Raw genomic sequence first — 13981 nt, forward strand, 5'->3', positions numbered from 1 at the left:
GTTACTTGTATTCTGGAGCTTTTCTCCTCGGGTCTCCACCAAAAATGGGCACCTGGCTCAGCTGGACTAACCCGGTTAACAAATGACAATAAATAAATAAATATAATGTTCTGAAAGAGTGAGGTTAAAGGAAAGGCAGGAATTGAGCAACTTACATAATGTTGGACGAAATGAAAACCTAGGCTGTTTGTAGTGTATGTAAATGAGAAACAATGTTGACATGGTTTGTTTTAATTTCCATTTTGTGTGTGCGTATGTCTTACGGTAATTTAATAAAGGAGTTTAAAAAAAGTTTGTGGCAGTCCATGTTCTTGAAGGCCATTTTCATGTAATGTTGACAGTCATACTTTTGGACCTGTACCTCTTGTAACAGTTTCTGTGACTGGTTAACTAGAGAAGTAGACAAAAGATTATGTATATGATTTAATGACCATAAAACCTTTAACTCATTTTCTTAGGTAATAATTTTTTATAAAACTGAGATGAATAGGGATGGGCAACAAACTCTGCAGGGGAGTAGAGAAGTTGCTGGAGAGTAGTAGGGCACATGGTGTCTGTCTGTAAAGGTGTGGGACTCTTAGGAGGTAGGGGTGACAGCTTTTGTCCCATAGGGATTTGTTCTAGAGCTAGTCTTTTTTTACTGTGTTGTCATAAAAGACCTGGAAAATTAAATTGTTGATGACACCAGGGTAGAGAAAGAGAGTGTAATATCCAATGAGGATGCGAGTATAGATGGAAGCATGCTCTGGGAGGTAGCAGCTTTGCTTATTTCACCTCTGTGCAAGGTATTGTGCTTGTGGAAGGAAAACACAGGGATGCAGGAGACAATGGGGAGGTCAGTCTCAACATCCCAGAATAAGAGGAGTTACAGTTTATTATAAAAATAATGAACAGGCTCAGAGCAAAAACACACTAGCAAGGTCTAACCTGATTTTTGGATATATCCAGTGTACATAATCCAAGAATACGCCTGTAATGATGTCCTTCTTTCAAGCTCTCAATGATCACAGCTGGAATATTGCGTTTAAGTCTCAAGTCCTTAAAGGAAGAGACTTATTGGGAAGATATAAACAAAGAATGTCAGCCATTATGAGGAGGGAGCAGATGGAATATCATATGGAGTGAAAGCGATTTAGGAAACTGTTCCATTTTCCATTTGTTAAGAGCAGGGACAGGTGTGATGTGATTTAAGCAAACAAAACAGGGAACTGTGAAGGAATTATGCCGGAAAAAGAAGTACATGGTAGATACAAGAGGCATGCCAACCAGCTTAAGGGAATGCAGTCTGTTTGGAAGTTAGGAAATAGTTCTGCCCTGGGAGTGTGATAGGTGGAATCATTTGCAAGTGGATGCCAAAATACTTAGAAAATTTAAATTTATTTTGGGATACCTGAAATGAGAGAAGAGAAAATGGTTATTTCCCGAACTCTGCAACACCAGACTTGCTTAGTTTCTTTGCTGTTGCTTTTTACATGTGTATGATATAAAGTATTTCTTTGCATTAGTGTGCACATGCCTTTTATGTTGGTGATGGCATTCTGAAAAAAGTGTCAGCCGTTGTTTGGTCCTTCTATTCTTACTCTCATGTCCATATGTTTGACTAATGGTGGGCACTGTCCAGAGTGGCAAGCATTGGTGGTATTTCTGTCAGTAGAAGCATGAGTGTTACAAGGACAGCCGAAGGAAATTCAGTTACAGAATTCTGCTACAGTTAGTAAGTTTGTGAAAGAAGACACTTATTTGTGTCGAACCATTAAAGTTAAATGCTTAAAAGATAAGTGTTAAGACCTTAAAGTATTTTGCAGAGCATTTCTTTTAACTATGGGTAAATAAAATTAGGCTTTAAAGGTTACTAATTTCCAGCTTTGGTAGACTGTACTGCAAGTTTCATTTATTTTTATTTGAGATCATTTTGTTTGTTACAGTGGTTTTGTTTCTTTCTTGCAGGTCCAGAAGTCAATCTTCATAAGCATCTGACAGGAGAACAAATTGATTCTTTTGCAAACCGACTTGGGACGCATTGGAGAACCCTTGCACCTTACTTAGAAATGAGGGAAGTTGATATTAGAGAGATTGAGTCAGATGTGGAAGATGTGAAAATGAGAGCCAAGCTTCTGTTGGTCTCCTGGCAGGACCGAGAAGGACAACATGCTACCTTAGGGGAGTTGCTTTCTGCCTTGAATAATGCTGGATTGAGTGAACTTACTGAAAGTCTAGGAAATGACTAAAATATTTGTAGCATTTATTAATATGATTTTTGTTATATTTCTTAGTTTGTTGCAAGTTCTGTTATTGTATAAAATAAATCATGTTTGTATTCTTAGATCAGAACTGTAATAATTGCATCTTTTGTTTAAGATTACCCAGATTGCAGTGTGAATTTACAGCAGTGTGCATTTACAGCATGTGTGCAGATGGTGGATAAATAAAATTTGAGCACTGTTTTTTGTTATTGGTAGTTAGCCCAGATATGTTGCAGATAAAGCCTGTAGTACACCGACAGATTTTTATCAACTTACTTGTGAAGTAGCATCTGCTTTCTCTTCCATCTTATTAAGCCATAACTGTAATAAAATTGGTAAGCTTCTGGCTATAGCAGGATATCAGGTTGGACATTAAACTGCCGTTTGCTTTATCCAAGTCTATTTTAGTCAGCAGGTTCTTTTAATAGCCTGTCACCATGTAGCATCTCTTTATAGACAATTCTTAGTTCACAGTGGAGGTGCTGCACCATTGCACTTAACTAGTCATTAATGAAGGAGCAACTGTAAAGAGCAGCTGTGGATCCCACTGTCATAACTTGAGTTTCAACCAGAGTGCAGTTCTTGCAGTGATGCTGTAAATTGTTGTCAATGGTGCCCCTCCCCATCATTTTCAAAATAACACGTGTTTTTTTTTTCTGTTTTCATTTATTCTGCTGAGAAAAGTAATGTCTAAGCCATTAGGGGCTTGTTTTAAACTTTGGTCATGTATTGCTTGGATATTCTGGGTAGGCCTAGCTTTCATTCAGAATCATACATTTTTGTATCACTTTAAAAGAAGGAGTAAAGTTGCCATGATCTACTATTATATGAAAAAAATGTCAAAGAAATGGAAAGCCAGATCATCCTTTCCTTTTTCATAACCACCCTTCATCAAAAAAAGTGTCCTTATCTTGGGAATATAAACATTTAAGGAAGTCAAAAATTTCTCTGTTAAGAGATCAGATTCTTCCTTATCCATGGCAGGCCCCCCTCCCCCTGAGGTGCCTTCATCCTCCCTGTCACATAAGGGTTCTTTTTCAAGAGCAGGTTAACTTTTTATAATATTCTTATAGAAGACATCCTTTTCAAAAGACTCCAAAGAAGCCTTAGCCTCCCCTGGTCATGTCCATCTTCCATTGGTTATTAGTAAATGACCCTGATATCCTGTGTCTGCTTCTGTCTTGAAAGGGGGGGTTGACGTTAATGTTAAAACATTTCTAAGTACACCTACACACGTGAATATATGTGGTGTTTGTGCATTTGTATTGCTGAATCTTAAACTCGTTTGTCTGACACAGTAGTGCTGCTGGAATACTTGAATGCCTTGAATGTTAAATTCATGTTTGGTCAAATGTATTAATGTTGAATTCTGTGCTGAATGTGTACATAATTGTCTGGAGACAAGAGATTTTATTATGTGACTTGACAGGAATACAATAGCTGTTGTGATTTTTTTGTGTCTTAAATGTACATTTTGCTATTATGCAGTGAATGGATTTATAGGTGTACTTTATCATATTTGCAAGCAACAAGTTGGAAATGGGAAGAATCTGAGGGGCAAAACAGTGATTATTTTCAGTTTAAAATTGCTGACAGTGCAGTTTCTTGGTGTGCACTAACCGCAGTTCCTTTCTTCTGGAACTTTCCGTTCTTCATGTGTGTGCAAGTATGAAGTTGATATGTGTGTGGGGTGTGGGGGACTTGCCCCGTCATAAAATACTTAGTTGTCTTTAGTGGGTTTGTTTTCTGGGTATGTAGTATATTTGTTGTGTGCATTTTTTTAATACATCTATCTACTCAATTTTTATTTACCAGGGTTATGAACTGATGACAACTGACCAATTCCAGGCACAACCCAGATGAATGTATCATAGTTAAAAAGAGAATACAGAAAGAGATGTAGAGTAAATCATAATAAAATAAGCACACATTTGTCCAGGAGTTAGTAAGAGACATGCAGGTTAACAGAACAAACAAGTTTGAGACACAAGCTAATAAACTGTTTCAAATGCTGTCATATACAATGCCAGTGGTTATTACAGTCATTTTATGTGTAATATTTACAGTAATTGAATAGAGGAACAAGGAGAATTACAGGAGAATTTGTAGATAAGATTAAAAGCAGAGTGAGAGGCAATGAGGACATTTAAGGATGGAAGGAAAATGATAGTTGATGAGGTCAGAATGGTGTAGATAATCTGTGGAGGTGGAGCAACACTGTGTAGCAATGGTTCATTGAGGGGAATGAGGGAATGGTAGGGAAGAAAAGATCACATAAAGCATATTGGAGGGAACTTTGCCATTTCACATACAGAGCTACAGACAGTAGAAGCAGCATGAAAGATGCAGAAAAATAAAAGGTCCTGAAGTTGCAGGGTAGAGTCAGGAAGCAGAGTAGAAAGCTACAAGGGTAGAGTTAGGAAGTTGAGAGTTGCATTCAAAAAGAGTTGGTGTATTAAAAATGTGATGCGTTAAAAAGCAGTTGCATTGTGCTTGTCTGAGGAGATGTTTCATTTGATGACTAACTCAGAAATTTCTCTCAGAAAGGTGAGAAGGCATTCCCAGAGTTTAGAAGCTAAGATGGAGAAACCTTGGTCAGAGTAGCTTAGCTTGGTAAAGGGGGGCTTGTAATGTGGAGATTGCCTAAGCAAGATTTCTGAGGTTGCAGGAAGAGGTTTTGACCCTAGGTTTAGACGCTAAAGGTGAATGTTGTTTGTCTTTTCGTCTTTTCCTGGTTAGGGGTCACCACAGCGGAACTCCGGTCCGCTAATGATTGGCAGCAGATTTTTTATGGTGCTGAGTTGCCAGCCCGATGCCCAACCTTCAGCGAAGGCACACCCATTCACGCATTGTCTTTCGAAGGCCACTCTGCTGCAGGGAGGACATGCAAACTCCACACAGAAGGCACTCCAGATGTGAATCGAACAGGAGAACCTCTTGCTGTAAGGCAACAACGTTACCGCTGTACCATGTGTTAATATTTTGTATGCCTAGGAGGAGTTTGGCTGTTTGGTTAACTGGGAGCCATTCATCTTTGGAGAAGGTGAGGCATTGATGTTCTTGAGGTGGGGAGATGCATATGAACTGACAAATGGCAATGGCTATGCTCTGAAGAGTAGATGAGTTTTATTTTGAGGTTGTAGTTGTGATAAGAAGGCCATGTTTAAGTTGTGCCAAAAAAACACCTTTACCAATGGCAACATTTGCTGGGGCAAAGTGATATTGAGAGATTTTTTTGTTGTTTTATCTATGCCCACATGAAGGCTCAGTGACTGGTCCAGTGATGTCTGGTGAATGTGCATTCAGGTTTGGTATTATGCTGTTCGGGATTTTGTATGTTCCAAATTTGATGATATAATTGTATCTGTATATTTATGCACACACAAAATATATATAGGTGTCATTCACTGTCATGAGTCTTCAGTTAGTGAACTGCTTGGGTAACTCATCAATAGTTCTTATCCAGTGTTACATAGTTGTTAAAAGAAGGCAGATTTACTGCATGTGGGTAAGGTAAGTGTGGGTTTGGGAATTAAATGACAAAACCGTTGCCATTAGGAGTTGGGTATGTGCATACGAGTGTTTACAGATTAGGGGTAATAATAAAGAAGGTGAGGGGATAAATTTAATGTTGTACATGTATGCTGCTGTATTTGGTGTGTATCTGAGAGTCTTTTGTAGTGGAAGCATCACAGAAAGTTTCTTTTCAGGTAAGATATAGGAATGCCTTTATGCATGCTAACCCAGCCCCTATCCCTTTGTAAGGTGGTGTGGAGGGGGGACACTTGTCACTGGATGAAAGTTTCATGTACTCTGTCTAGACATGTGTTGCAGTAATTATGGAGTGCTGCTATTTTAAATAAATTTGGAGATCATATGGTGTTTTGTCATAAGAAAGTAAAGCATGCTAATCCTATTTTATTTATTTTTTTGCCTCGTTTTTATCCACACTGCTTGCTAATCATAAACCCTCAGAAACTCCATCTTTTGAGGACTCTGAGGTGCATAATAGGGAAAGAGAAGGTCCAACTAAAAGGCACAATTGTAGGGCATTTTGAGTTGGAACAAAATAAAAAAAAATAGTATTGACTACTTAGAGTACTGCAGAGCAAAGCCATAATAAAGTTATGGATTGGTGAGGGTGCCTTCTCTGGGTGTCAGCTTAAAAAGGACACAATTCATTAAAGAAGCTTATTTACTCAACTTTGTTTTCCACTTTCCTCCTTAGCTGTGTCTACCCCATCCACTTCTGTATTTTTTAAGAAAAGCACCTCCCTAAATCAACTATCTGATTTTATTTGCTTGGGTGGCCACTTGCCTAAGACCTCGTCTAGCATCTTGCAGCTTGACAGAATATTGGCAAGTTGTAACTGCACACAAAAAGCAGTCTTTTAAATTTTAAAATGTATTTTTCACAGCTGGAGATTTTCAGATGTTTTAGCAATCTTAATTTCTATTTTATTTCTCTTTCATGATTATAATGGACAATATCCATTGAGTAGACTGATTGCTCTGAAAAGGGCTTGCTTTAATCTCTTACTCGTTCTTGGACACACAGAATTGTGATAGTGTTCAAACAGGGGTGGCTATAGTACAGTGAGGGGGAAATTGAAGCAAGGAATGTTTATGCAAATGTATTCTTTGATTTGAGGTAAGCAGTAGGAGGACTGGTACATTTCACTGTATAGCTGTATGAGCCACAGCTTTTTATTTCTGTCTCTGATTTTTACTGCAGCATGTTTCCTGGCTTTGATAAAGAATAGTTTCCCCTGACGCCCCGGTCAAGAATAAATCCCGTGCAGTTATCACTACAGAGATGGTGCTTGTCTTGTAAAGTAGGCCATCTCTGTAGTGGCAGTTGACATAATGAAGTCTATCTTGGGAAAGATGTCTGAAGCACTGCTTGTAGTATCAAGGCAACAACAAGACTTTCTACAATATCTTGAGTTGTACTCCAGTACAAAGAATACCAGTTCCGTATAGGGGAGTGGTTTTAGTTTTACTTGCATCAGGGCCATAGCAAAACCAGTCTCCGTGCCTCCATTTCTGCAGTTCTAGAGAACCTGTTTTCATAGAAATATTTACACTATAAAACATTCTCTTGAGGACTGTTGGCATGCAACAGAGCTTGTACCAGAAGGCAGACCAGAACAGTAGGCGTAGAGAGTCAAGCAGCTCAGTACATATCTCATAGTTGGGTAGCACAAAGCAGAATCCTTCATTTGCAAATGGAAGTGCTTATGGAATAATTAAATATGTCAAGGTTAGAGGTAGAGGAGGATTAGTTACTAACAGGTTGGAGGAGATCAGATACAAATGATGTATAACAAATCTACGGGAAAGACCCCAGGAATAGATGGTATTCCTGTGGGAGTTTAGAAGCAAGGAGGGAAAAAAATGATAAAGATCTGGATGGTCTTGTTTAACAGTGTTTTAAGAGGAGTACCAACATCCTGGAAAAAAGCGGTGGTTGCTGTAATACATAAAGAGGGTAAAGATCCATCAGATCCAGCTTCATACAGGCCCATTTCAGTACTAAACCTTGACTATAAAGTGTTTGTCTGTAATGGCAAAAGTGATGCCAAAATTGATAGATATGAATCAGTGTGTTTTTGTGGAGGGGAGGCAAACATTTGCCAGCATTACCAGAACACACTGATGAACCAGAGGGAAGCAGAGTGTAAGAAAATACCACAGTTGTTAGTAGGTCTTAATGCAGAGAAAGCATTTGACAGAGTAAGCTGGGACTTCATGAGCAAAGCAATGGAAGCATTTGCATTCCCTGATAAAACTATAAGATTCATTAGGAGGATATGTGAAAGATTGGGGCAAAAATTAAAGTAGGTGGGGTCCTCTCTGATCATCTCTGGAACAAGGCAAGGGGTGTCCTCTCTACCCTTTGTTATTTGCATAATATTTAGAACCATTGGCAAAGAAAATAAGGGACTCAGAAATTGAAGGATATAATTGGTATGGTAGTGAAGTAAAGCTGGTTCGATTTGTAGACAGCATTTTTATATCTGACAAAACCAGAAAGGGAAATGACACTGCTGTAGAACATATTGAGACCATTTCACATATTTGCATGCTACAAAATGAATGAAGCTAAAACAAAGTTAATAGCGGTAAATTATGCACCTACATATGAATTGATTCAGCAATAGCCACACTTATGGGGACATGATAAAATGAAGTATTTAGGAGTATGGATTAAAAATTATTCCAATGTGGGGAGCTAAGGATATGTTTGAAGAGACTAAACAAAAGATAAAAACTGAGAAAATGGAAGCTCTGTTATATGGCTATTGATAATAAGATACAAGCACTTAAAATGTTTTAATCCCTTTAGTCTTATACACAGGTCAGGCATATTGTTATCAACCAAGAGGAGAAGTTGTGGGTAGCAATTAATAAAGAGCTCTGAAGATTTTTTATCTGTTAAAGAAACAAAAAAGGAAAGGAATACCACTCAGTCGAGTTAAAATTTAATGTTAATATTAAGTGCTTTCATCCTGTAAATCATTGGACTTCTTCAGAATTCAGTATTTTATCTGGGAGGGGAAGATGCCAAGAGTCAAGTGGGATAAGGTTATTCTTCCAGTAGAACAGGGTGGATTGGTATTGCCCAATTTGAAGTGGTATTTCAGAACAACATAGTTAAGGCTCCTGTACATAGCACAAGCTGAAAACTATAAATCAAAGTGGAAAGAGATGATGAAAGAGGGGTAAGCTGAAGAAACAAGGAGAGACTGGGATTTTGAATGCAGACCTTTAAGAATAATAACAATAGGCATATAGAATGTTATATTCAAAAGTAGCATAAAGTATTCTAAGAACTAAGCCAACACGGGGATGGAGAAAGGAGATTCTGATGATAGGGCTGACTGCAATTAGGGATACAGACAATAAGTAAGAGGCATTTATTGGAGAAAACCGGCAAAGGAACCAAGGTATTGGGAGCAAATAACTAGAGAGGGAAAGGTAATAGAGCGGGAAGAGGCCAAGAATTTATTTGGACTGCAGGTTACAGATTGCCTTCCCTATCAAGGATTGATATCAGAGTATAGGCAAAGAGAAAGACATAGGGGGGTCCTAAACAAAAGACCAGCATTTGTATAGTTTTTAGTAGAATTTAGAATAGATGTTGCCATTAAGAAAATTAATAATTAGTAGAGCATATAAAATATTGCATGATAACTGTAAGAATCGATCAGAGGAGGTTGGAAAGAATTGGGAAGATTGATTGGATAAGCAATTCACAAAGAAACGATGAGATTAATGTATGTCTCCCAAATATTGCAACAAAGTCTAGATTATTTAATATCTTTGCTTGGAAGTGTTTATATATGTATTTTTATACCCCAAGTAGACTCCAAAGAATTTTTCCTCAGGTTGATAACAAATGTTGGAGGTGTGATGGGGAAGAAAGAGGTAACTGGGAACATATTTTCTGGGAGTGTAATGAGTTGGCAGCCTTTAAAGATTCCCTGCAGACTGCTCTGTCGGAGATGCAATGTGAGCAAATTGGTGTAACTAGGGAAATGATTTTTTTTGAGCTATGATACAGAATCAGAATTGCCTAGACATAGTAAGGCCTTGCTGATTCTAATTATGATGGCTGTTAAAATAGCATTTGCTAGGAAATGGAAATCAAAGTCTTAAACCAACTTTACTAGAAGTAGCGAAGATAGAAACAGAGGTAAAACAACTAGAATGGGATATTTTAAAAAGGAGCAAGTTACATAGGGAAACATGGGAAGTGTGGGATCAGTATATGCAGAGAAAAACACTAACACAGAAGGTTGTGAACTTGTGTAACAATATCCTTAACTAGAAATAAGACTTTTTTCTGACATTTATTTTTCTTATTTATATATTTACTTTTTTTACTGACATTTTTTCTTTATTCTTTTATGATGCTGTTCTTATCTGATGTTTTTTTTTTTGTAACCTGTTTACTAATGATCCTTAAGAACCAGAAAGAGGGTAACAAAGTAAGAGAGGAGCAGGAGGACAGGACAAAATGCTGCAACAGTGAGAAGTAGAACAGGCTCCGTATTGAAGTGTCAGCACTCGGAATGCCGAGTGCCAAAAAAGAAAGACAGAAAACATGGAAGAAGAGTGAATTTAGAAAATCTCTCTTCTCCTTTAAACTTCGTTTTGCATGCCACCCCCCCCCCCCAACTTTAGACCAACTCCAAGATCGCCATACCTCAAAGAAAAGGGAATATTCTGAGAAATAGCATCTCAGACTTTATGCAAGTTTGATTTTTCAGCCAAATGGTTACCAGTAGGATATCTACTGTTATGGTAAGATCTTATACAACTGTACTTTCCTGGTAAAATTTGTTGTCTTTTGATTAAATCGTTGAAGGCTGTAGTCACTGGAGCGACACAGTGGTGCAGCAGATACTGTTGTCATCTCACAGTAAGAGGTTCCCCAGTTCAGGTCTCGGCTGGGGTGCGCCTTCTGTGTGGAGTCTGCATGTTCTCCCTGTGTTTGCGTGGATTTCCTTCCAGTGCTTTGGTTTCCTCTCGCACTCCAAAGACGTGCAGTAGGTGGATTGGACACACTAAACTGGCCATAAATGTGGTGTGTGTCCAGTCCAGCTACTGCGTGTCTTTGGAATGTAGTAAGTGGATTGGACAGTCACACCTATAACCACTTTAGTGTGTCCAGTCCACCTACTGCATGTCTTTAGAATGCAGTAGGTGGATTAGACACTCTAAATTGGCCATAGGTGTGTGTGCACATGCAAGTGTGTGCTGTGGAAGAGCTACCACGTCAGGGTTAGTCACCCAGCAGTGTAAACCTTGGCTTTAGAAGATTGTCATTGTTGTAGTGACACCCTGACCCTATGTGCAAATATGTGAAAGAAGGGGCTGTGGATGAATGGTTGTAGTCACTAAATTACATCAGACATTTGAGTTGTGCTTCATATCCTTTAGAAAATGTATGCTAATGCAAAATCTGTTTTTCTATCAACTTACTAACTTCATGACAGCAGTTTTACAATTATTTGCTCATCATTCTGGTTTTGCAGTAGTAATGCGATTTTTATGAGGCAACTTAGAATATGTTAGTAGGTTGGGGATCAACAGGCAACCAGAGAAAAAAAACGTGCAAAACAATACATTGTCTTTAGGCCATATGCACTGTAGTAGTGTCAGCTACCGCATGGTCATGGGAATTGCAGTCCGCTTTGCTGTCACCTGACTACTAACATTAAACAATTAATGGCAGTTAGCATAGCAGAGCCTTGTGTTAATAAGTAGCTTACATTGCAGTGTTTTGCACCATTACACATTGTGATTTTTTTCAGTTCAGTGCACTAATAGTGGGCCACTAGACATGCAGTGCAATTTACTGTCATGAGTTATTAGCACTGCATTGCAGTACAGTCGCACTGGGACACAAACAGCTGTTGAGTGATCTGGGAATGGACAATTGACACTGTAGTACAGTACAATAACACTAGACCACTGAAAAAAAATGAACTCTAGGAATTTTGAAATTGTGGTTTGACACACCAGCAGTTTTAAATTACTGTACTTGTATACATGTACATATATAATACGTATGTATGTATAGTATGTGTATATAGATGGGTGTGTATTTATTTTGGGGGAAGGACAGTAGTAGCAACAGAAGGATGTATTGGATTTTGGATGTTTCTCAACATACTAGAGGCTGTCTGGTGTAACAGAGTACAGATAAGTGGAGATTCCTGCTCCCAATGTATCCCCATTTAGATTTACTTAATCGCGTGTTAGTTTCCAAGGCTTCAGTAGTGTAATATAAAGTGAAAGTCTATGTGTCCTGGCACTCGTCACTCACAGTAGTATGTATGAGTCATGGAAACTTGGTTAATTATGTGCTAACTGTACAGCAGTGAATGCTGTTATACAGCAGTGAATATTTTCTTATACTAAATGAAGCCTTCAGACTAGGTCATTGCATGCTGTGTAAGAGCTTATGTATTTTCTAAAGGCCTTCTAAATACCAAAACTGTGAAACTAATTATGTATGTTGGTAAATGAGAAAGGATTTAGGTGAGGCAATAATCAGTGTTATCTTCTAAATATCGTATTGACATGAAGGAGTAAAGCCCGGATTGAGTTTGAATAGTGGTTCAGGTGCCTAGCCTACTGGAGCTGGCATAGAAGGAATGGAATGACATAGCTCTGTCAGCTTTCCTCTTTGTGGGAGTAGGTAAAACATACGTCTAGGCCGTCATTCTCACAATATAATCCCAGATGTCGATCAGCAATCACAAAAATGTTAGCTTTGATGGGAGAAGGGCAGCCTTAAGGGGTTACATCACTTGTGAAACCAAGTGTTAGTCACTGTCGTGCCCACTGCATCCCTAAGGTGGTACATGATCTATTTGGTGGGGTTGGGGAACCAAAATGCAAAAATCCCAAACCAGCTCTGATGGTTGCCTGAATGATGTCCTCTCTAGGCGAGCTGTTGCTCTGGTGATCTGCAAAGAATGGACCATGTAGCTGAGAGGGAGACAAGATGGTAAGCAGGCAGCGGTGTCAAAAAAAAAAGGGGGAAAAAATAAGTAAATTTTCTAAATATTTGGTGGACTTGGCATAACATTTATGTGATTTGTGGTTGTGTTACCCATTATGATTGTGTAGCATTTAGAAGCTCCAGCTGTATGTTCCTAAACCCTATACTATAGTCTTAGCTGACAAGTCATTACCAGAGTATTTTGACAGACTGATGGAGCTGACATTGGATTATGGACATGTTTGGCATAGAGCTTAGTTTGGAAATCCTCATGCTGAGTGTTGAAGACACCTTCAGAAAAGTTGACTGTGGAATGTAGGGTACTTAGACTCCTCTTGGCTGAAATCAGTTACTTTCGTCTTTTCATTATTTAGTTACCTATGTGCCCCATCATTTAAGTATCATCTTCCTTTTGAATGTATGTACGTCTCCAAAGCTGATGGTTAAAAGGATAGATGTCCTTCAAGAATGCAACTGCAGTCCTTACATATGGGTTGTCCTGCCTCAGGCAGCCCTCGGTCGGCCAGATTCCAAAGTCTGGGTCCGGCGTCGGCTGATGTCACCTCCTCTCCGACGTCAGAGCGGCTAGGGTATAAAAGCATCAGCCGACGCCATCTTCCTCAGTCTTTCTTGCTGCGCGGTGCCCGAAGCAGAAGCAGTTCGCAAGTGCCGGTCGGTCAGCTCCTGTGTTTTACGTATCCGAAGTCATCAAAAAGCTAAGTACCCCGTTGGGGATCTTTTTCTTGCCTCAGCCGATGTCAGAAAAAACTGAAAAGGTTAATAACCATTTGTCTTGTGGTAAACAAATACCTCATAAGGACTTCCATTCTTACTGCCTCCCCTGCCTTGGCCCAGACCACGACGTCTCGGCCTGTGCTTGCTTCAATAAGCACACACTCAGGCGCCGGGCAGAGTTTGCTGAAGACTTTTTTGGCGATAAATACTCTTATACCATGCCGTCGGAACAACCGACACCTCATATTTCCAAAAAACGGAAGGACCGGGACCGACATTCTTGGCCCGCGACTTCCACCGACACCACGCCAAAAACTACCGCTAGTGCATCGGTCTCTTCTGAGGCGGTTGTTCCACCACTTCGGACCGACGACACCGCTTTACCAATCACTCCGGCCCCGGAGCCTGTGCCGGTGCCGGTTGTTGATTTTCCTCCAGAAACTGAAGCCCAAGACTTGCCTGAGACCATACCAGTGGACAAGGT

At 39.3% G+C, this 13981-nt stretch overlaps 1 protein-coding gene across 1 annotated transcript in view; it reads left to right on the forward strand.

Annotated features, from left to right (window-relative positions):
- Positions 1–2635, forward strand: part of THOC1 (THO complex 1) — a 1639837-nt gene extending 1637202 nt beyond the window's left edge. The window contains exon 21 of the mRNA XM_044065238.1: positions 1948–2635. Within this exon, the coding sequence (XP_043921173.1) occupies positions 1948–2228 (281 nt within the window). The 3' untranslated portion in view covers positions 2229–2635. The remainder of the gene's footprint in view (positions 1–1947) is intronic.
- Positions 2636–13981: the final 11346 nt, after the last annotated feature.

The sequence above is a fragment of the Protopterus annectens genome, chromosome 3.part0, assembly GCF_019279795.1.
Source record: "Protopterus annectens isolate FY-2018-M chromosome 3.part0, PAN1.0, whole genome shotgun sequence".
Taxonomy (NCBI): Eukaryota; Metazoa; Chordata; order Ceratodontiformes; family Protopteridae; genus Protopterus; species Protopterus annectens.